Source organism: Stegodyphus dumicola, chromosome 3 (assembly GCF_044657685.1).
Source record: "Stegodyphus dumicola isolate Sdum_Otavi_A_Nest chromosome 3, ASM4465768v1".
Lineage (NCBI taxonomy): Eukaryota > Metazoa > Arthropoda > Arachnida > Araneae > Eresidae > Stegodyphus > Stegodyphus dumicola.
This window is the reverse complement of record NC_140770.1, coordinates 40,475,673-40,492,521: the sequence shown is the minus strand read 5'-3', so window position 1 is coordinate 40,492,521 and position 16,849 is coordinate 40,475,673. Positions and strand designations below refer to the sequence as shown.

Here is a 16,849-nt window from a genome sequence, read left to right as displayed (position 1 = left end):
TTAGATCATTTGAGCTTAGGCGAGTTTCTGCTTTCCCTAAACTCTTAACTGAACCGAAAACAGTTATTTAAATGTTAGCAATAAAATCAAATGCGTATTTAGAACCACTAACCCTAAAAAGTGCAGAACTTAATCACCCGATATTGAGGAAAACAAAGCGAAAATTTAATTAATTCTATCGCTTTCGCACAAACCGACTAAACAGATACCAATGACTCAAATAATATCGTCGCCAGCCTTTTAAACACTGACACAAAAATTAAAGTCCAAACTTAGCACTCTTGCTTCAACTTCGTAGTGCGGGGCAGAACTGCCTAACTGACCATAAGCCGATAGTCTACACTTTAGCCAATATGAAATACCATTTAGAAATTCGGAACTCTGTTAAACAAGCACTGTGCATACGCGAAACTTTGATAGCTTCATCGTAAAATTTTCATCTTCTGTGAGAACTGAGGTGAAACAACAGAAACGATAAACCAGAATAACAAGTTAAAAACTGTTGCGAAACTCAAACTCTGCAAAGCTGTATCTCTGAAATTAGGCAGATATATTGATGAGTTAAACAGATTGCCAAACATCTCGTAAGGTCATGAAAATGGTAAGATGAAAAGAAATCCGTGGATTTTATTCTCATTTTTTACGATCTAATATTTTTGTATTCACCATTTACGTTTTGTTCTTAGTTAAAAGCATGATTAATATTAGTTTTTCTGTCGCAAGACATTCTTCTTTTTTCCTTTTTTTCTATTCTTTTTATCCCATAGTCCCTTCATTTATATATGCTTCCTTCTGACCGTGTTTATTTGATAACGAAAGTAAACGTGAGATAATATTCATTCCTGTCATGAAAATTTTAAAAAAATGTTTGTAATAATTTTCAAAAACACATCTGACCATAAAATTTTGTATTTCGTATTACACAGAGCCATGTGGGTAGTTGTCAGCTGGAGCCCATCTACTGCGAAAATAAGTGTGGGTCGAAAATCCAGCGGCGGCATCAGAGTAATCACCGACTGCACGAATGCACAAAGAGGTTGGTTCCCTGCAGATATTGTCAGAAAGAATTCGTCTACGATACTCTACAGGTACTTTACCTCTTCTTTCGCAATCCCTTCATCTAAGTATTTTTATAGCGAGAATTTAGTTTTCATTTTTTTTAAACCTTTATCTTAGATTAAAACTCTTAGCGGTTTTTCTTGATCCAACCTTCTGAATCTTTGTACTTACTGATAGCAGAGTCTATAAAATGATACGCAACCTATGTAGACCCATCAATAATAAATGGTATTATTTTTCGTGAAGGAAGTACAAATTGCGCTGTAAAGCTGTAGACTTAACTTGTTTAACTTGCTGTTTAACTTGCTTTAAAGCTGTAAACTTAACTTGTTTTGAAAAAAGTTCGATACTTGCAAGCAAAATTATGCTACTTAATTTAGTTTTCATTTTAGTGAAATAATCGTAGAATCCCAGCAAAACAGCTAAAAAAAAGTATCAACTTATCAGACGCTCTAATCAGCATTTAAGTTTCTGCAGAGTCACACTATTTGGATTTTCAATTCTTTGAAATATTTATAAAATCTGCATCGAAGTTTTGAAATGTGTGGCTACTCGTTTAGCAACTGCTTTAATTAGGCGAATAGCTTTTATGATCGTAATTGTTGGGGGCATAAATATTAACGGAGGATAATATTCCAAAAGAGATTTTTAACTAATAAGACATTTAAAACTTCGTTTATGTAATTTAAGTTCTATCATTGTATAAAAATACTTGCACGAAGGCGTAGAATACTTGCCTCACATTCGATAACTGTCGGTTTATAACGGGAAATCATGTGTACCATGCAGCTGAATTGAAACTAAAGGTACTAGAGTAGTAATACTTAGTAGACATTCTGAAGTTGAAGTACTAGCTGTAAAGGTTATTTGACATAATATAGAATGTTGTTACAAGAAAGAAACATCTACGAATAAATCTTAAAAGAATGCCAGCGACGTGGTAGGAGAATGAGTCTGTGATGAGTACATATATTGAGGGTAATGTGCATGCCAATACATTAGATTAAATGCATAAACTTTTTATGCTGCTTGTGCCAGGCATTGTTGACAGCCCTCATATTTCACTATTCTAATTAATGCTTTTCCTTCTCCAGAAATAGAGTTGTACTCATCCATTTATACCATTGTGCGAACGCAAGCACTTTAAGTCCTAAAACCTGCAAATAATTTAAACTGGGGAAACAAAAATAAAGAATCGTGAGTCGACGAACAGCTAACAAACTTGCCATCTATGCGGCGTGCATTCGAAACGTTAGATTTTATACTACATGAATAGCGGTACGGCATAGATTCATGAATAATATAGAGATTTCCTTTTCACGTCTTTCGAAATCAGCAGGGATAACTAATTTTTTTATGATAAAACATGTACTATTGTTTACTATTACGAAAAGGAACGTGTGCCCAAATCTGGCATCAAAAAACATTAAATAAGCATAACTTTAAGGCAAACAAATCTAAAATTAATCATATATGACAAGGGACTTTACTACCAATTAGCATCGAACCTTTTTCTCTTCTTAGCATCAAACCTTTTTTAACAGATAAAAGGGTTTTCATTTTAGTCTTGTTTGGTGGTTAAATGCTATTGAATTATTTCGTTTCGCTCTTAATCCTGTTGCTTAAGTTCATATTCATTGCAAATATATTCAATTATCAATTAATTCAGCTCCTTTATAGCTCTAGTTTTAAAAGAACTACTGAAGGTATCACTCGTATGCTATCGTATGACAAACTTCAGGCGTTTTCATTGCTAGAGATTGAAAAGTGTGAATAAAATTAGATTGTATGAAAACATGTTTATAAAAGCAACTCCTCGGAGTTGCCAACTGTTAAGTATATTTTATCTAATTTTGTTTCTTTATGTGTTCTAGATTCACACTTCTAAATGTCCTCGTCTTCCCGTAACTTGTCCAAACAGATGTGACGTACTAAAAATTGCCAAAGAGGATTTGGAGTCTCATCTCAATGAGCATTGTCCTGCCCTTACACTTTCCTGTGCCTTCAAGGACATGGGCTGCAAATTTAAGGTAGGAACATATATTTTATTTTTAAATTAACATCGATTTTGTGTTTAATATTTTTGTTTATTTTAGCATAAAAAAAACTAGGTATGTTTCCGGCAGAAGACATGACATTTCTCTGAGAAATAAAATTCAGTCTCAGAAATCTCTGCTAGAAGATGTTACAGTGGTGTGATTTTAGCTGAAGGGTACTAAACATGAAGGAAAATGAATACTTTCTAAGATGACTACTCATGGGTAGTAGGTGAAATTCAGTGCAAGAGTTTCTTTATGATCTCAGAAATACTTGCCACTTTTGGAAGTGAACATCTTAGGGAGGTCATCATCATAACTTTTTTTTATCCAATGGCAGGCATTTGTCTATTCATCATTGGCTACTCCTAAGGTTAGAACTGATGGCTGTTTAATTGTGGAGGCACCTAATAGGCGACAACTGTTGCCTAAGGGATGGACAGTTGCTTTCTCCGGGATTCGAACTCGGGCCCTTCGATATCACAGTAGGCTTCCCTAACCACTATACCGTCTGAACGTTTATCGTCATAACAGGGTTTATTGTATTTCGTTTATGAAAATAATAGGGCACGATACACTCAGATAAATGTATGAAAATCGGATGAAGAGGGGAAAACTAAATTGATCATGCTGTAAATAAATAAATAATTTTATAATCTGACGGGCGTCATAAAGGGTAATTAATTAATTAAAAATACTTTTTTCTCAAAAATAACGTAAGGCCAACATTTCCTATGTTAATCATTTTGAAATTGTATAATACCATATTTCCTCCCGTATTTTTCCCCTTAGCTAGCGATAGGTTCTGAAAATTTTAAAAATATTCCCCTTCCTTTATTTTACATAGTTTTTTTTTTTCCTCTCTGAGGGCTAGTTTATTGTAAATTGTATTCTCTTGATTTTTTTAAATTTTATTTATTTATTTTTTTTATTTTATTTATTTATTTATTTATTTTTAATTTTTTTCCCCAAATTCAGTTTGTATTTACACTTTAGTATTAGCATTACGTCCATTTCATTTCCCCCTGCATTTATTATTTTATGCAGATTATTCATTAGGCTACCCAGCCATGGCAAGTGTTCTCACACTTAAGAAACTTTCCAAACATGTTATTTCAGCATACTTCTGTTACTTACATTCCAGCTCATTCTAACCTTTCCTACTGCTGATGCGTTCGATCTTTCGAAATCCAGATCTTTTATTCGCCCACTTCTCTGCCGTTTTTCCGATGTTCCTCTTGGTGACTATGATCAAGACATATTCATGCGAGGTGCTTCTAGAGCTTTAAAAGATCTTTTAATTGAGCCGCACACGTCGCGCGCTCAATTACCACCCAATATCGGCTCAGTGTAATGTTATTATTAATTTAAAGAAATAATACTGTGATAGTGACCAGTAGTTTATCCATGACTGCTTTTCATTTTTTCGTACTTACTGTAACCTCATTTGTCGGAAATTAAATAGTTCGCTTAAGTTTCCCCTCTTAATTTTCGGATGATAAAATTAGCTTAAAAAAAGGGGGCGGGATACGGTATTCCACTTTGAAATGAAAGTTGAGTATTATGCTCCATGTTTGTACAAAATGAGAGCATATGGAGTAAATCTAATTTATTTTTCTTTTGAAAATACATTCAGCGCTTTGAAGCGTGTGTAGAGGTCCTTGGTTATGTTCCAAGATGGTTTCTTAAGTGAGGACTTTGTGATAAACTATGGAAAGGAAAGCGGTAGATTTTCATATCGTCTTTCCTCTCCATAGTTTAAATTTAAAGTTACTGCTTCGATGTATTTTAGTTCGAATTCTTTTGCGTATCACAGGAACGCTTCCATAAAGATGAACTAAAATACAGTATTGAGAGTTAAATTGAATGAGCTCCCAAGAATCATGAGAATGATTTTATGCGATAAATTTTATTTTATTTATTTTTATGCGATGTATTGCCAAGAATTTTATGCGATGTATTGCCAATAATTACAGCAGATCTAACTCCAAGGAAATATATCTTAGGAACTGAAATATTAATTTCCAGATTAATTTCAACAAAAGAATGTTAATAAAATAGTGAACAATTAAAATTAAATAAAATATGAAAATTTAAATACAAGTTTTAAAACAATTAGATTAAATTAATCATGATTAGGTAAAAAATGAAATAAAATGTATTATAGAAGAAATAAAATAAATGCAAATAAGTAAATTAACGATAATATGGCATTGAGGCCAAAAAGTAAATAACTTACATTGAACGTATTCTAAGCAGTAAAAAAAAGCATCTTTATTTTTGCTTCTAAATCCTTTTTCAGCCATCTTGATCTGATGAATAAATATTTACCTTGATGAAGGAATGACATATATATATGGAGTATTTCTTCTCTGGTGACCAAAGTTTCGAGCATGTTCCTAGAAAAGTGAGCCATACATTCAACAGCTAATATTAATATTCAACAGCTAACATCAGTACAGTTTTAATAATTGCTAAAAAGTGTTATATGAATTGTTAAAGAAATATTGTAGAATATATTTCTAGTACTACGTTTCAATGACAGAGTAAAATTCTGGAGCCACTCTTATTTGAGACTGCGGCTAGAATAATCATTTCTGTCAAAAACGGAGGACAATTTGGAGCTAGACTGCAGATGAATTTAAGCACCGAATCGCCTTAGAGTTCGAACCGCCTCCCAAAGCGATGGAACAACGCTTAAAAATAACGTGTTGTCAGCACTGAAACAATTTTAACCTATACTGGCGATCCATTTTGCTGCATATTTCAAAACTATACCTCGTCTTTTTCCTATACCTAGTGCCAGGCGAAAGTATTCAGTATCAGTAGAATCCTCAATGAAGCTCTTGGCAAGGAACCTTGTACAGTGGAACTTCTCATAACGAGCATAATTTGTTCCCGAATCTTACTTGTTATGCGAACCACTTGTTAAGTGAAAATTCTTTTTCCATAGATATCAGCATAAAGTAGGATAATGCATTCCGTTCCGAAAAAAATCCTCAAATGAATTTATAATAATGTAATTTATTATCTGTAGTTGTCTAAAGACATTTGCTTTCGCCTAGGCTTCAAAATTTGGCGAAAGTGATACATAGCATTAGCATTAAATAAATCTGGAAACGGGAATAGCTACTACCTTATTAGAGAGATGCTTCTCAACGTACGATACAACAGTTTTCATGCTTTAAGCATCTCACTTATTTCACTGGAAGGTTTGTTGCTATGCTGAGGCTGTATCTCCTCTTTCAATGGCGAAATCTCCTCCGCAGCTTCTTCCTATGACACAGAATGCAGCTCCGCAAGTTCTTCGATGGTCAGTTCCTGTCTATGGTATTCCGCTACCTCATCGATGTCGTTGCTGTCCACCTCTAGCTCCATAATCTTGGCCAGAGTCACAATCTCGCCGATTACAGGCTCTACAGGCTCTTCCGTGGTAGTCGCGTTCGACAGCACAGTCTGGCCAAAACTTTTTCCATGCAAAAATAAGGGTTCTTTTGGTGATATTCTATTATACTTTGGCGATCACCTTGAGGCAGACAACGATGTGAAAACGGTTTTTCCAAAATTCTCCGAGAGGGAGATTGGTTCCTTCCGTGACCTCAAAACAGCATTCCAAGAGCGCTCTAATGTAAAGCATTTTAAAGTTTGAAATGACCTGCTGGTCTGTGGATTATAGTAAAGGAATGGTGTTGAGAGGCAAGAAGTGGATCTTGATAAATTTATAATCTTGATGATTTTCTTCAAGGAGGTTCTAAATCTTCTAAACCAGAAGGGTTTGCAGGAGCATTTTCCATAAAAGGCAAGGCACGGATTGACAAATACTTTTCGCCTTCAAGATGTTTCTCAGGCAGATATTTTTTAGACCAACCAAATATTTCATGGATGCAATTTGTAAAAAAGTTCACTTGTCACCCAGGTCTTGTTGTTGGACCTCCTTAATACATTTAACCTAGTTTTTTGGACTTTATTACTCCTTGCAGCTTTGTAAATTGTCGGAATGAAAAACAAGCAGCGATTTAATTTTCAAATCGCCGCTTCATATGCGTGAAACGATTGTGTAAGACCGTTTTTCATCGGTTTGTGGCCCGGCAGTCCCTTTTTGTTGATCCATATGAGAATCAATTTTTCAACATCGTCAAGAATGTGTAACCGTTGCGTAAAACTTTTTGTGATAAACTTTGAAGCATCATTCTCCTTAATTTTTTCCTTATTTTTGAGGATAGTGCCAGTCTTTGATGTAGACTGATTTATGTGCGTGTTAGATCACCCACGCTCGTTCCTCTTTCTCGCTTCCCAATGATTTTGCGTTTGATTTCATAAGAGATTTTTCTTCTCTTATCCCTGTCTTCTTGTGGCATTTTCTTTTGGACAAACGTGTAACTTTGTGCTAAAAAAAGAGTAAAAAACTGCAATAATGTGTCTGAATGTAGCTTTCACAGGCGACAGCAAGATGCTAGCTAAACATACGCTAGACGCAGACTAATAGCCACGATGCAGGCATGATCCTGCATGTGACCTCCTCTCGTTCTGTGAGAATACGTTCAGCGGGAATACGTTTCAGTATACGTTCTTCTTGTTAAGGAAGGCAGATTTTTTACATTTTGTCTTGCTCGTTATGGGAGCTGCTCGTTAAGCGAGGCTTCACTGTATTTCTGCATTAAATTATACAGCAAATGAAACGCTATATTCATGGAGTACTATAGAAATGATACCAACAAAGCTTCTAGAGATTTTTTTTGGGGGGGGAGCAGGATTGTCCACAGAAATATGTGGTAGGAAGGATAACATTTTGAATGCGGCTGTTTAAAATGCTTTCATATCACTAAATTTGGTAATGTAGCAACAGTTCAATAACATATTGAAGCCACTGGACATTCTTAATGTTCACACAGCATTTAATCTTGATTCGCATACCAACTACTGCATCAAGATAAGATTGCAGTTGATCCTCATTATAGTTTCTTCAAGTCTCTTATTTTTATTTCTGGTAATATTGAATAAAAAATGAGACAATTTATATATTGTTCATATATGAAAGCTGTACCTACATAATTTTATATTACAAAACATATCATGCAGTTTACGATATATAAGTGTCCTGTCATTAGTCAAAAGGCGGAAAACGACTGTTATAGGTCAAGGCCTCGGGTGATAATCCGACGTTTACCCATTTACGCTCCAGTTTTATCAGAGTACCCTAGAGAACAGATCCGAGGATTTCTTATCCCATTTTTTTCCCGCAAATCTATCAAGAGGACTTTCAACTGGACAGTATTTTAAGTATCCTTAAATAATTATTAGCGCCGCAAAGATTCTACACATTTAGAAACATCCATGCCTTCTCCGGGATTCAAACCCAGGCCCAAGTCTATAGCAGCTGGCTTCCCTCTCACCATGCCAGCAACAATAACCTTTAATTTCTTAAGATTAAGCAGATTTCTTAAGATTTACCCTTAAGCAGAATGGAGTCATCTTTCATTCTCTACTTAAAGTCAGAAGTAATTGTATTCCATGTTAAGCCTCGATGATAACTCATACCACTCTTCCAAAGAGATCCAAAGGACATTTTCCAATATTAGGTTATGAGGCTTCCTTCTCCTTTCTCCAAGTAATAGATCAGTTATCTAAACATAATTTAAAAGAAATCTTCGAGTGTTCATTTAATACTACCGTCCCTAGAAAAGTCAAATATTTATTTAAAACTTAATGATAAGCTTTCGAATATTTTATTGTGTTCAGTTTCAGCTTAAGTAATTTTGATATTTTTTGTTGAAATAATAAAATACGCCCTGTGTTATAACTGCGCTTCTTTACGTCAACAGTTGCCTGTCGTCTGACGAAAATTAATGTCATTAACGTGGAATGAAATATCTTTATCAAATTTCACGCCAAGAAAAAAGGAAAGTTCAGTCAATAAAATTAATGAATTTCTATGTGAAAAACGTTAACTTTTCGCCACGTCTTCTTAAGATTAGAAAATTAATTGCATTTTCAGTGACAGTTGACGTCTTTCTTGGTTGTAATTTATCACTTTGCGTTCTAATCTTGATGAAATTATTTTATCCAACTTTTAATTGGGGTTTCTGAAATTTCATTTGTATATTAATCTTTCTGGTGCCAATTTCGTCGTTTTTTGGTTGTTTTTAATTCAGAGAATTCAAAGTTGTCCGTTATTAATAATTTTAAGTTATTAATTGAGATAAGTCAGTGTAAAATTCTGTAGTTTTTTTTTTTTTTTTTTTTTTTTTTTATCACAGTGTAAAGCGCTAAGATAATTCGCACGCTTCCTATAGAATGGTATTGCTGAAATTAAACAACTCATGAACCTTAAATATGATTTTTTTCATGGAACGTAAAATACGATTTGATTATTTTACCTCGGAATAATTACTTTTCTTTATGGATCTTAGTTAAAATGTGATCATTTGCTAAGAGATTTTTCAGCTTCTCTTTAATACATCGTTTCTTTTGTAGCTTACGGCTTTTAAATAGATTAAAAATGTATGTTCGAAATATATCTCTTTTAGCTTAATATTTTCACAACGTAAATGTCTGTTTAATTTTTTTATTAAATTTCAGTTAAAAAATTGCTAATTTATTACTGAACTTTTTTTAACTATTTGTATTCTTTATTAATATGGTAATGTAAAAGGTTTTCGAACTGTCTATGTAGTTGTTAAAAAATTAATCTGATTTTAGTGACAGCATTCTTCTCAAATTAGTATCTTTGGAAGTTAATCCTTGGAAACAATCCTCTCATTGCTTCAATGTTTTGTGGAAATCTTCTTTCTTCATACTTTTCAACACGCTTGAGAATCTTCAAATGTTCCACACGTCTTTTTTTTTTTTTTTTCTCCCCCTAAATAAAACGCCTAACATCGCAAATGAATAAATCAGGTATATACGAAACAAAATCGCATTTTTTCGAGTCAGAAACTATTGCATGGACTTTGACGGTCATATGGACTGAGATATGATGGTGGATGATCTACTTTCCAATGGTCCGTTATATGAACTAATGCAATGGGCACAGCAATCTTCTATTATTTAAACGTCTTATAAAAATCCTTCTATCTTCATATTCAGCCCAATCATTTTTTTTCCTTGAATATCTTCAGATGTACTACGTCGTTATTGTAGAGAAGATATACCAATATAGAAAATTTTATTAACTGTTTTTCCTTGTGCAACGAATTAATGAAAAAGAACTCATTTGGAGTCGACAACAGTGACTTGGGCCTCGTTTGCCGCAGATTCTTGGGGTGAATAGGAACCGCCAAGGTTTCCAGATTGGCGTCAGTAATTAAATGTTTCTGAAAGTAATTGTATGTTTTATCTTCGACTTTTTCGGTATTGCCTTTACTAAACAGCGTAAAAAAGATTAACAAATATTTGTCTAATATTAAGTCTAATATTATGTCTAATAATATGTCTAATATTATGTACAAAGCAAGTTTATTTAAAATACTTTTTTGACTCTTTAGGGCAGCCGATCAGCTATGGACCAACACTTGGATGATGCTAGCAAAGCTCATTTGGTACTTGTATGTGGTGTTGTGTCCAGGCAACAGCACCAAATTACCAGTCTCCGAGCAGCATTACAAGGTCTCACTCTGAATACATCTGGTACACTTTTATGGAGAATCAGTGACTATACAAGACGTTTGAGCGAGGCCCGAGAAGGCTATGAACTCTGCAGTACTCCTTTCTACACCAGCCAGCATGGCTACAAGCTTATGGCTACCTTGTTCCTAAATGGAAATGGTGCTGGTGAAGGTACACATTTATCCATTTACATTAAGCTATTACCAGGAGAATATGATGCTCTCTTGCCATGGCCTTTTAGCCATACTGTCACATTCGTCCTCTACGATCAGGCTCCAGCTGGTGAAACAGCTTGCAATATTATAGAAAGCTTCGTACCCGACCCAACCTGGAAAAATTTCCAAAGGCCAAGCAAAGAACCAGATGCACTTGGATTCGGATTTCCTCGTTTTGTCTCTCACGATGCTTTGAAGAAGAGGCATTATATCAAAGATGATGTGATGTTTATCAAAGTCAAAGTGGATAGCAGTAAAATAATAGCTGTATGAATGGAAAAAAATAAAACTTTTGAAGGTGTTGAATACCTTCTTTCTTGTAAATTAAACAACTTTTGTAACTGTGTTAAAAATTCTAGAATTGATACAATCAGAAACTTTTAATATGTGTATAAACTTTGAAATTTTATAACAATCGCCGGAGAGAAGTGGTTTAAATATCTGAATGGAAATCAATATTTTTGAGCTAAGTGCAAAAAATTTAAAGTTTTCATCTAACATTGTTAGATATTGTATTGATCAATATCTTACTTTTGCCCTCTTTTTTTTTACCTTTAGAAGTACAATTTTCTGTAGTCATTTTATAGGTGATTTAAGATTTAATTAATATTTTGAGCTCAAAATAAGAATTTTTCAAACTGCTTATAGTGCATGAACAAAACTTCGATATATTTCAATAAAATTGCATCTAACATAACTCTATCCTGTTATGCATCCGGTAATTGCTTAATCAACTTCTTTTATTCAGTATTTTATAAAAAATCTTAAAAACCTTAACTGCTGAAATTGCATCTTCTGCACTACTTGAACGTAGCTAATGAAAGTTGTTCAGAGTATCAGTTACTTTGTTTATAATTTGTTATCCATAAATGCAGTTTTAGATGTCTATTGTTATTATTAGCTAATTATATTATTTCTATAATTTGTTAATGTGCTATTACTTTTATAGTGTAATTTAATGAAATAATTCTCTGTTTTGGAATTCATTTCATAATGAAAGCTTTATTTCTACTTAAAATCTTTTATATTCTGTTGCTAAATTCTATTTTTTATTTATTTATTTCTGTTAGAAATTTTGATTTCTATGTTTTCCTTATTTTTACATTAATAAAATATAAACAGAGTTTCAAAAGTTAGATGTTAATATTTCATTCAAATTCTGATGCTCTAACTGGTTGCTATGTAATGTAAAAGATTCCAATGCGTTAGGTGATATGTATTTGTAAATGTGGTCATGGTGATAATTAATATACAGTTTTGGTCCTTAACTTTATTCATTATTTAATGCTCAAATCATTTTTAAATAAGTGTCCATTTTCAATGAAAGCTCATCTCAATCATTCATTGAAATATATGTCTGTATTTTGTTTTTAAGATTTAAATAGGTTTTGTTTTCCAACAAACGGAAAATGCAACAATATATCAATAGTTAGGTATTTTTTAAATTAGTTTATGTTATAATTGTCATTTTATACTTTTTTGCTTATTACAGAATTTTGACATTTAAATATATGTCATCTTTTTTGTATATTACACATATCACCTCTAACTATGTATATAAAATTAATTACTATTGGTTTTGACAGGTTTACATTTTTGTATTTCTGTATAATGTACAGATGAATTTTTTATAGTAACTTCTCACTTAATTTTTCTATTATGTATGTATATTTCTGTGTTATAACGGTATTTAGTCATTTTCATACTGTTTTGTGTTTAAATTCTCCTTGATGTACAAATGAGTCCTTGAAGTTGCTTTTTATTGGAAGACCAGTGTAAACTAGTCATTAACTCAAAATGTAGCAATTAGAAAAAATAAATTGTGAAATCAAAATGGCATGAGTAATTTTTGTGTACAGCATTTTATAAATTTTCTTTCGCATTAAAAATATAGACCTTATATAGAAGTCTTCTCAAACTCCAAACAAATAAAAATAATGCCTAAATTCAAATCAAGTGCACAGTTGTTAATATGCCAATTTATTACCTCTCCGAGGCTTTGGAACTTTGACAAATTGCAATGACACTGCAATTTGTCAACCATTTCTACCAGCTCATAATGCTCTTTTGTAATTCGTTCTGATAACTATTTAAATGTTATGTCTTTTTTTTTTTTTTTTTTTTTTTTTTTTCTTCTTCAGAACTCTAGAATTTAGATAGATATCATTTTAAATTAATTAAATTTTACTTAGTCGTAAAGGATAACCTTATCACTGGATTATCTTACTTATATCTAACAATAATTTATTCGGAGATTATATTAGCCAATGGCCTCACTGTAACGCGTAGAGGGGCAGTTTGCCCCGAGCTGCACACTTTTTTGGGGTGGTTATTTTTCATGAAACATATTATACGGGAGTTGGCCACGTGGATGTTTGGGGCAGAAATGAGGATTAGGATTTATTGGATTACAGCAAAGCTCACTACATTTATCTCTCTAAGGAGAAGGATGTCTTCATGCAGAACTAAAGTTGTTGAAAATTGAGAACTGGCTCATATTTCTGTCATGAAAGGGGCACCGGCTAATATTCACATCACGTATCCATGAATAAAATATTACATACTTTATGTTACATATAAGATAAAACCATGAAAACGATTATACAATTAACTCATTCTTTGGGAAAAGACCATAGGTTGAACTAGGTTTGTTACTAAGAATTAGGTATTGACCATAGGTTTATACAACCATCTTATTCACCTAGTCATTGGTAAAGGAACCACGAACTAATGAATTGTTCCTTCCTTATTCCATTAAAACGTTTGAATAAAGAATATGGATATCAGTTAAATTATAATCACCATGACATAAATAACAAAGAATTCTTCACCAAGAGAGAAATACTTCAATATTTATGTTGCTGCTTAGGAAGACGGAACGGAGGTGTAACTGAAAGGCCGGTCGCTTTCAATTTTTTCAGTTTATTCTAAAATACAGTCTCCAGAACCCAATTCTAAGTATTATGATGTTACTGCGTATTTTTCTCACAATTGCTATAGTTTTACTTCTCGTGAGAGCATTTTTTCTAAATACAAGTCGGCTTAAGAAACATCTAAGGTCTCAAAATGAGTACCTACATTTAACAAATTCTATTCTGTTTCTTACGGAAGAGCAATTGGAATAATGAAACAAACTTCTAGAATGCCATCAGTAATTTGCAATCAGAAAACAACGAAAAAAATGAACACTTTAGAATATTGAAATTAAAGTTTTATTTCAAAAATAAACACAGAACTTTCCCTATATAGCGTTTTCAAATTTTGTAGAGTTTTTGGGTTCTTTGGTCAGCAAACGGGCTGCAAATGCTCATGCCATTGCAATTAAAAATTATCGGGAATTATTCCTTTAAAATATATACATGCAAAAACTAGCCTGCAAAATTTTTTTAAAGTCGTTGAATTTCATTGGCATGTGACAACAATCTCTATTTTGTTTCTTTTTATCGTTCACATGTGAAAACCATTTTCAAAATGTGGCTGTCAGATAGATCACTTAACTGTGACTTGTGAACAGTATCAGGTTCTTTAATTCCTTAAATGCAACTTGTAAGCAACAGCTACAGTAAACAGTTATCTTTTGGGGGGTGAATACATTTTCATTTTGAAATACAAATCATGAAATGAAGACTCATCTGCTATCTTATGTGCGTAATAATTCATTCGATTCCAGGCGCTTCATCGTTATCATGCGCTAATCGCCAGATTAACTTATAAAATTGCAAATAATTCTGTTTATCCATACTACTAAAATGTCTATGTTATTTTTAGAGCAGGTCATACACATAGCAACAGCACATAAAACAAAGTTAAAAATCATCTAAAAAATAATGCTATTTTCCCCCCTCAGGTTTTATTTTGTTTCAGGCAGTTTCACCTTTCTTGGAAGATTTGCTATACTTTGTAAGGTACTATTTTTTTCAATCCTCGAATTGCTTTTGGAAACACGCAGCCCCTCCTGAGGCTGTTTCAAAGTGGTGAAGTATTTGATGTCTGGTGGACTTACGTATACACATTATGGCCGATTAAGGTAACACTTCTCACTCATACGTGATCACTTATGCTTAATAAGAGCAGGTCTACATTAATATTCAAACTGTGCGTCTATAACCTATTCAGATGGAGTTATGAACATTTGCATCATTCGTAATAATGTGCTGGGTCGCATTATCCAGCTGGAATTTTCTATCGTTCGTAACTAATTCTTTGATAATCCTATGCGGAGATCATCATTTACTTCATGTATTATTTGCTATGTAGAAATTTTTAGAATCCGGGTGGATGAATTTCTTTACTGGATTGACCGCGAATTTACTTCTAGTTCAATGTCATTAATATACGTGTGGTTAGATTACTTGGGATAGAAATATTTCACGTTTTATCATTTAATCTTTGTTTCAGTAAAATCGCGTAAAGCTTGTCTCAGAATACGGCATATTGATATTCGTGAAATTGTAGATGTTTCTTCTATGTTGCTTAATAATCTTCTTTCTTTCAAGCTCACTGACTTGTCACATTTCTTTCGTAAAATTATATTTTTGGTCTTCCTGATCTTCGATCATCTTATACGCCTGACAAATTCTTCGCGAATCAGGTAAATCCCCGGAAGACAACTGTGATCATAAGCGGGGTCATCATTTAAATTAGGGGTCTTCAACCCATGGCCCGCTGAAGGCATCTTAGAGGCCCCACATTTAAATCTGAAGAAATTTTGATTTCAATAAAAATTGCCTTGTCAGCCTTTTTGTCGTATAAAAACTTTTTTCTCTTATTCTTGATATTTAAAACATTTTATTGACAAGCCTGATATTATTTGAGATAAAATTTTCGGAAAATGACAAATTTTTCAAAAATTTCACTTTATCTTATGTAATTTATCTTATGTAATATGTGTCCCGACTGAACATCAATTAGAATTTATAGATTTACAGAGTGACTCTGCAGTAAAATGCAAGTTTCTTGAAAATCCTACATTAATTGCTTTTTATTCGAAGTACGTGACCGAAGGCAAGTATTCAGGAATTCGTAAACATGGATTTTTCATGTGTTCTGTCTTTGGCTGTACCTACATATGTGAACAGCTTTTTAGTAAAACGAAAATCCTAAAATCAAAAACAAGAACACGTCTAGCAGACAGACATTTGGAGGAAACTTTACGAATTGCAGCAACGCAGATTAAACCGGATATCAAAGCGTTAATTAAGCAAAAACAAAGTCAAATTTCACATTAAAACTAAAGTAACTGCCATCTCCAGCCAGTAATGTAAGTTTTTTCTTCTTTTTTCTATTGTAAATGCATTTTCTAACATTTTGTCTGTACAATAATCTTTATACTTTTTTTGGTAGTTGAAAAAAGTTTTAAAACATTTTAATTCGTTTTCCATTTGACTTTTATGAACCAATGTATATATATATGCAAATCTGTATCACTATCTCTTCACTTAAAATCAACTGCAGTCTTGCAAAGCAAACCTTTTTTATATAAATTTTCTGACTACACTATTTTTGACACGTATGCGGCCCGCGGATCTTTGTGAATTTATTGATGTGGCTCTCGGGCGTGAAAGGTTGAAGACAGCTAATTTAAATTAATACAAGCCTCACGCAGTGTAACGCAACCAACAAACTTTTTTTGGAGTTTTGCCACAGAAACTTTTACTTTTGAAATATAATCTTTGATTTTCTTTAGTGACAGTGCTCCAGATACTTGCAAACTCTGTTTCCATACACGTTACTTTAACTCTTTGAGGGGCAGGAAAAGGCAATTACCTTTTTCAGCAAAACTCTTGTTTTATTTACTATATCAGGTGTTACAGTGAAATTATTTGCGACAATTACACATATTTTGTTCAAGACGCGTGAAAAAAATAACCACTTTTAGTGGTTACCACCGCCCACTGAACACATCCCTACAAATCAATCTTTATGGTACTCATG

General features: G+C 33.0%; 1 protein-coding gene across 8 annotated transcripts in view; it reads left to right on the top strand.

The window, feature by feature from the left end:
• The window catches only part of Traf4 (TNF receptor associated factor 4), a 491,235-nt gene extending 478,486 nt beyond the window's left edge, over positions 1-12,749 (top strand). For 7 of the 8 annotated variants that reach the window (XM_085812788.1, XM_085812794.1, XM_085812793.1 and 4 more), the window contains 3 exons: positions 927-1,088; positions 2,934-3,089; positions 10,580-12,749. In XM_085812788.1, coding sequence (XP_085668914.1) covers positions 927-1,088; positions 2,934-3,089; positions 10,580-11,188 — 927 coding nt within the window. In that variant the 3' untranslated portion in view covers positions 11,189-12,749. The remainder of the gene's footprint in view (positions 1-926; positions 1,089-2,933; positions 3,090-10,579) is intronic. The other variant, XM_085812792.1, reaches the window with a different exon arrangement.
• Positions 12,750-16,849: the final 4,100 nt, after the last annotated feature.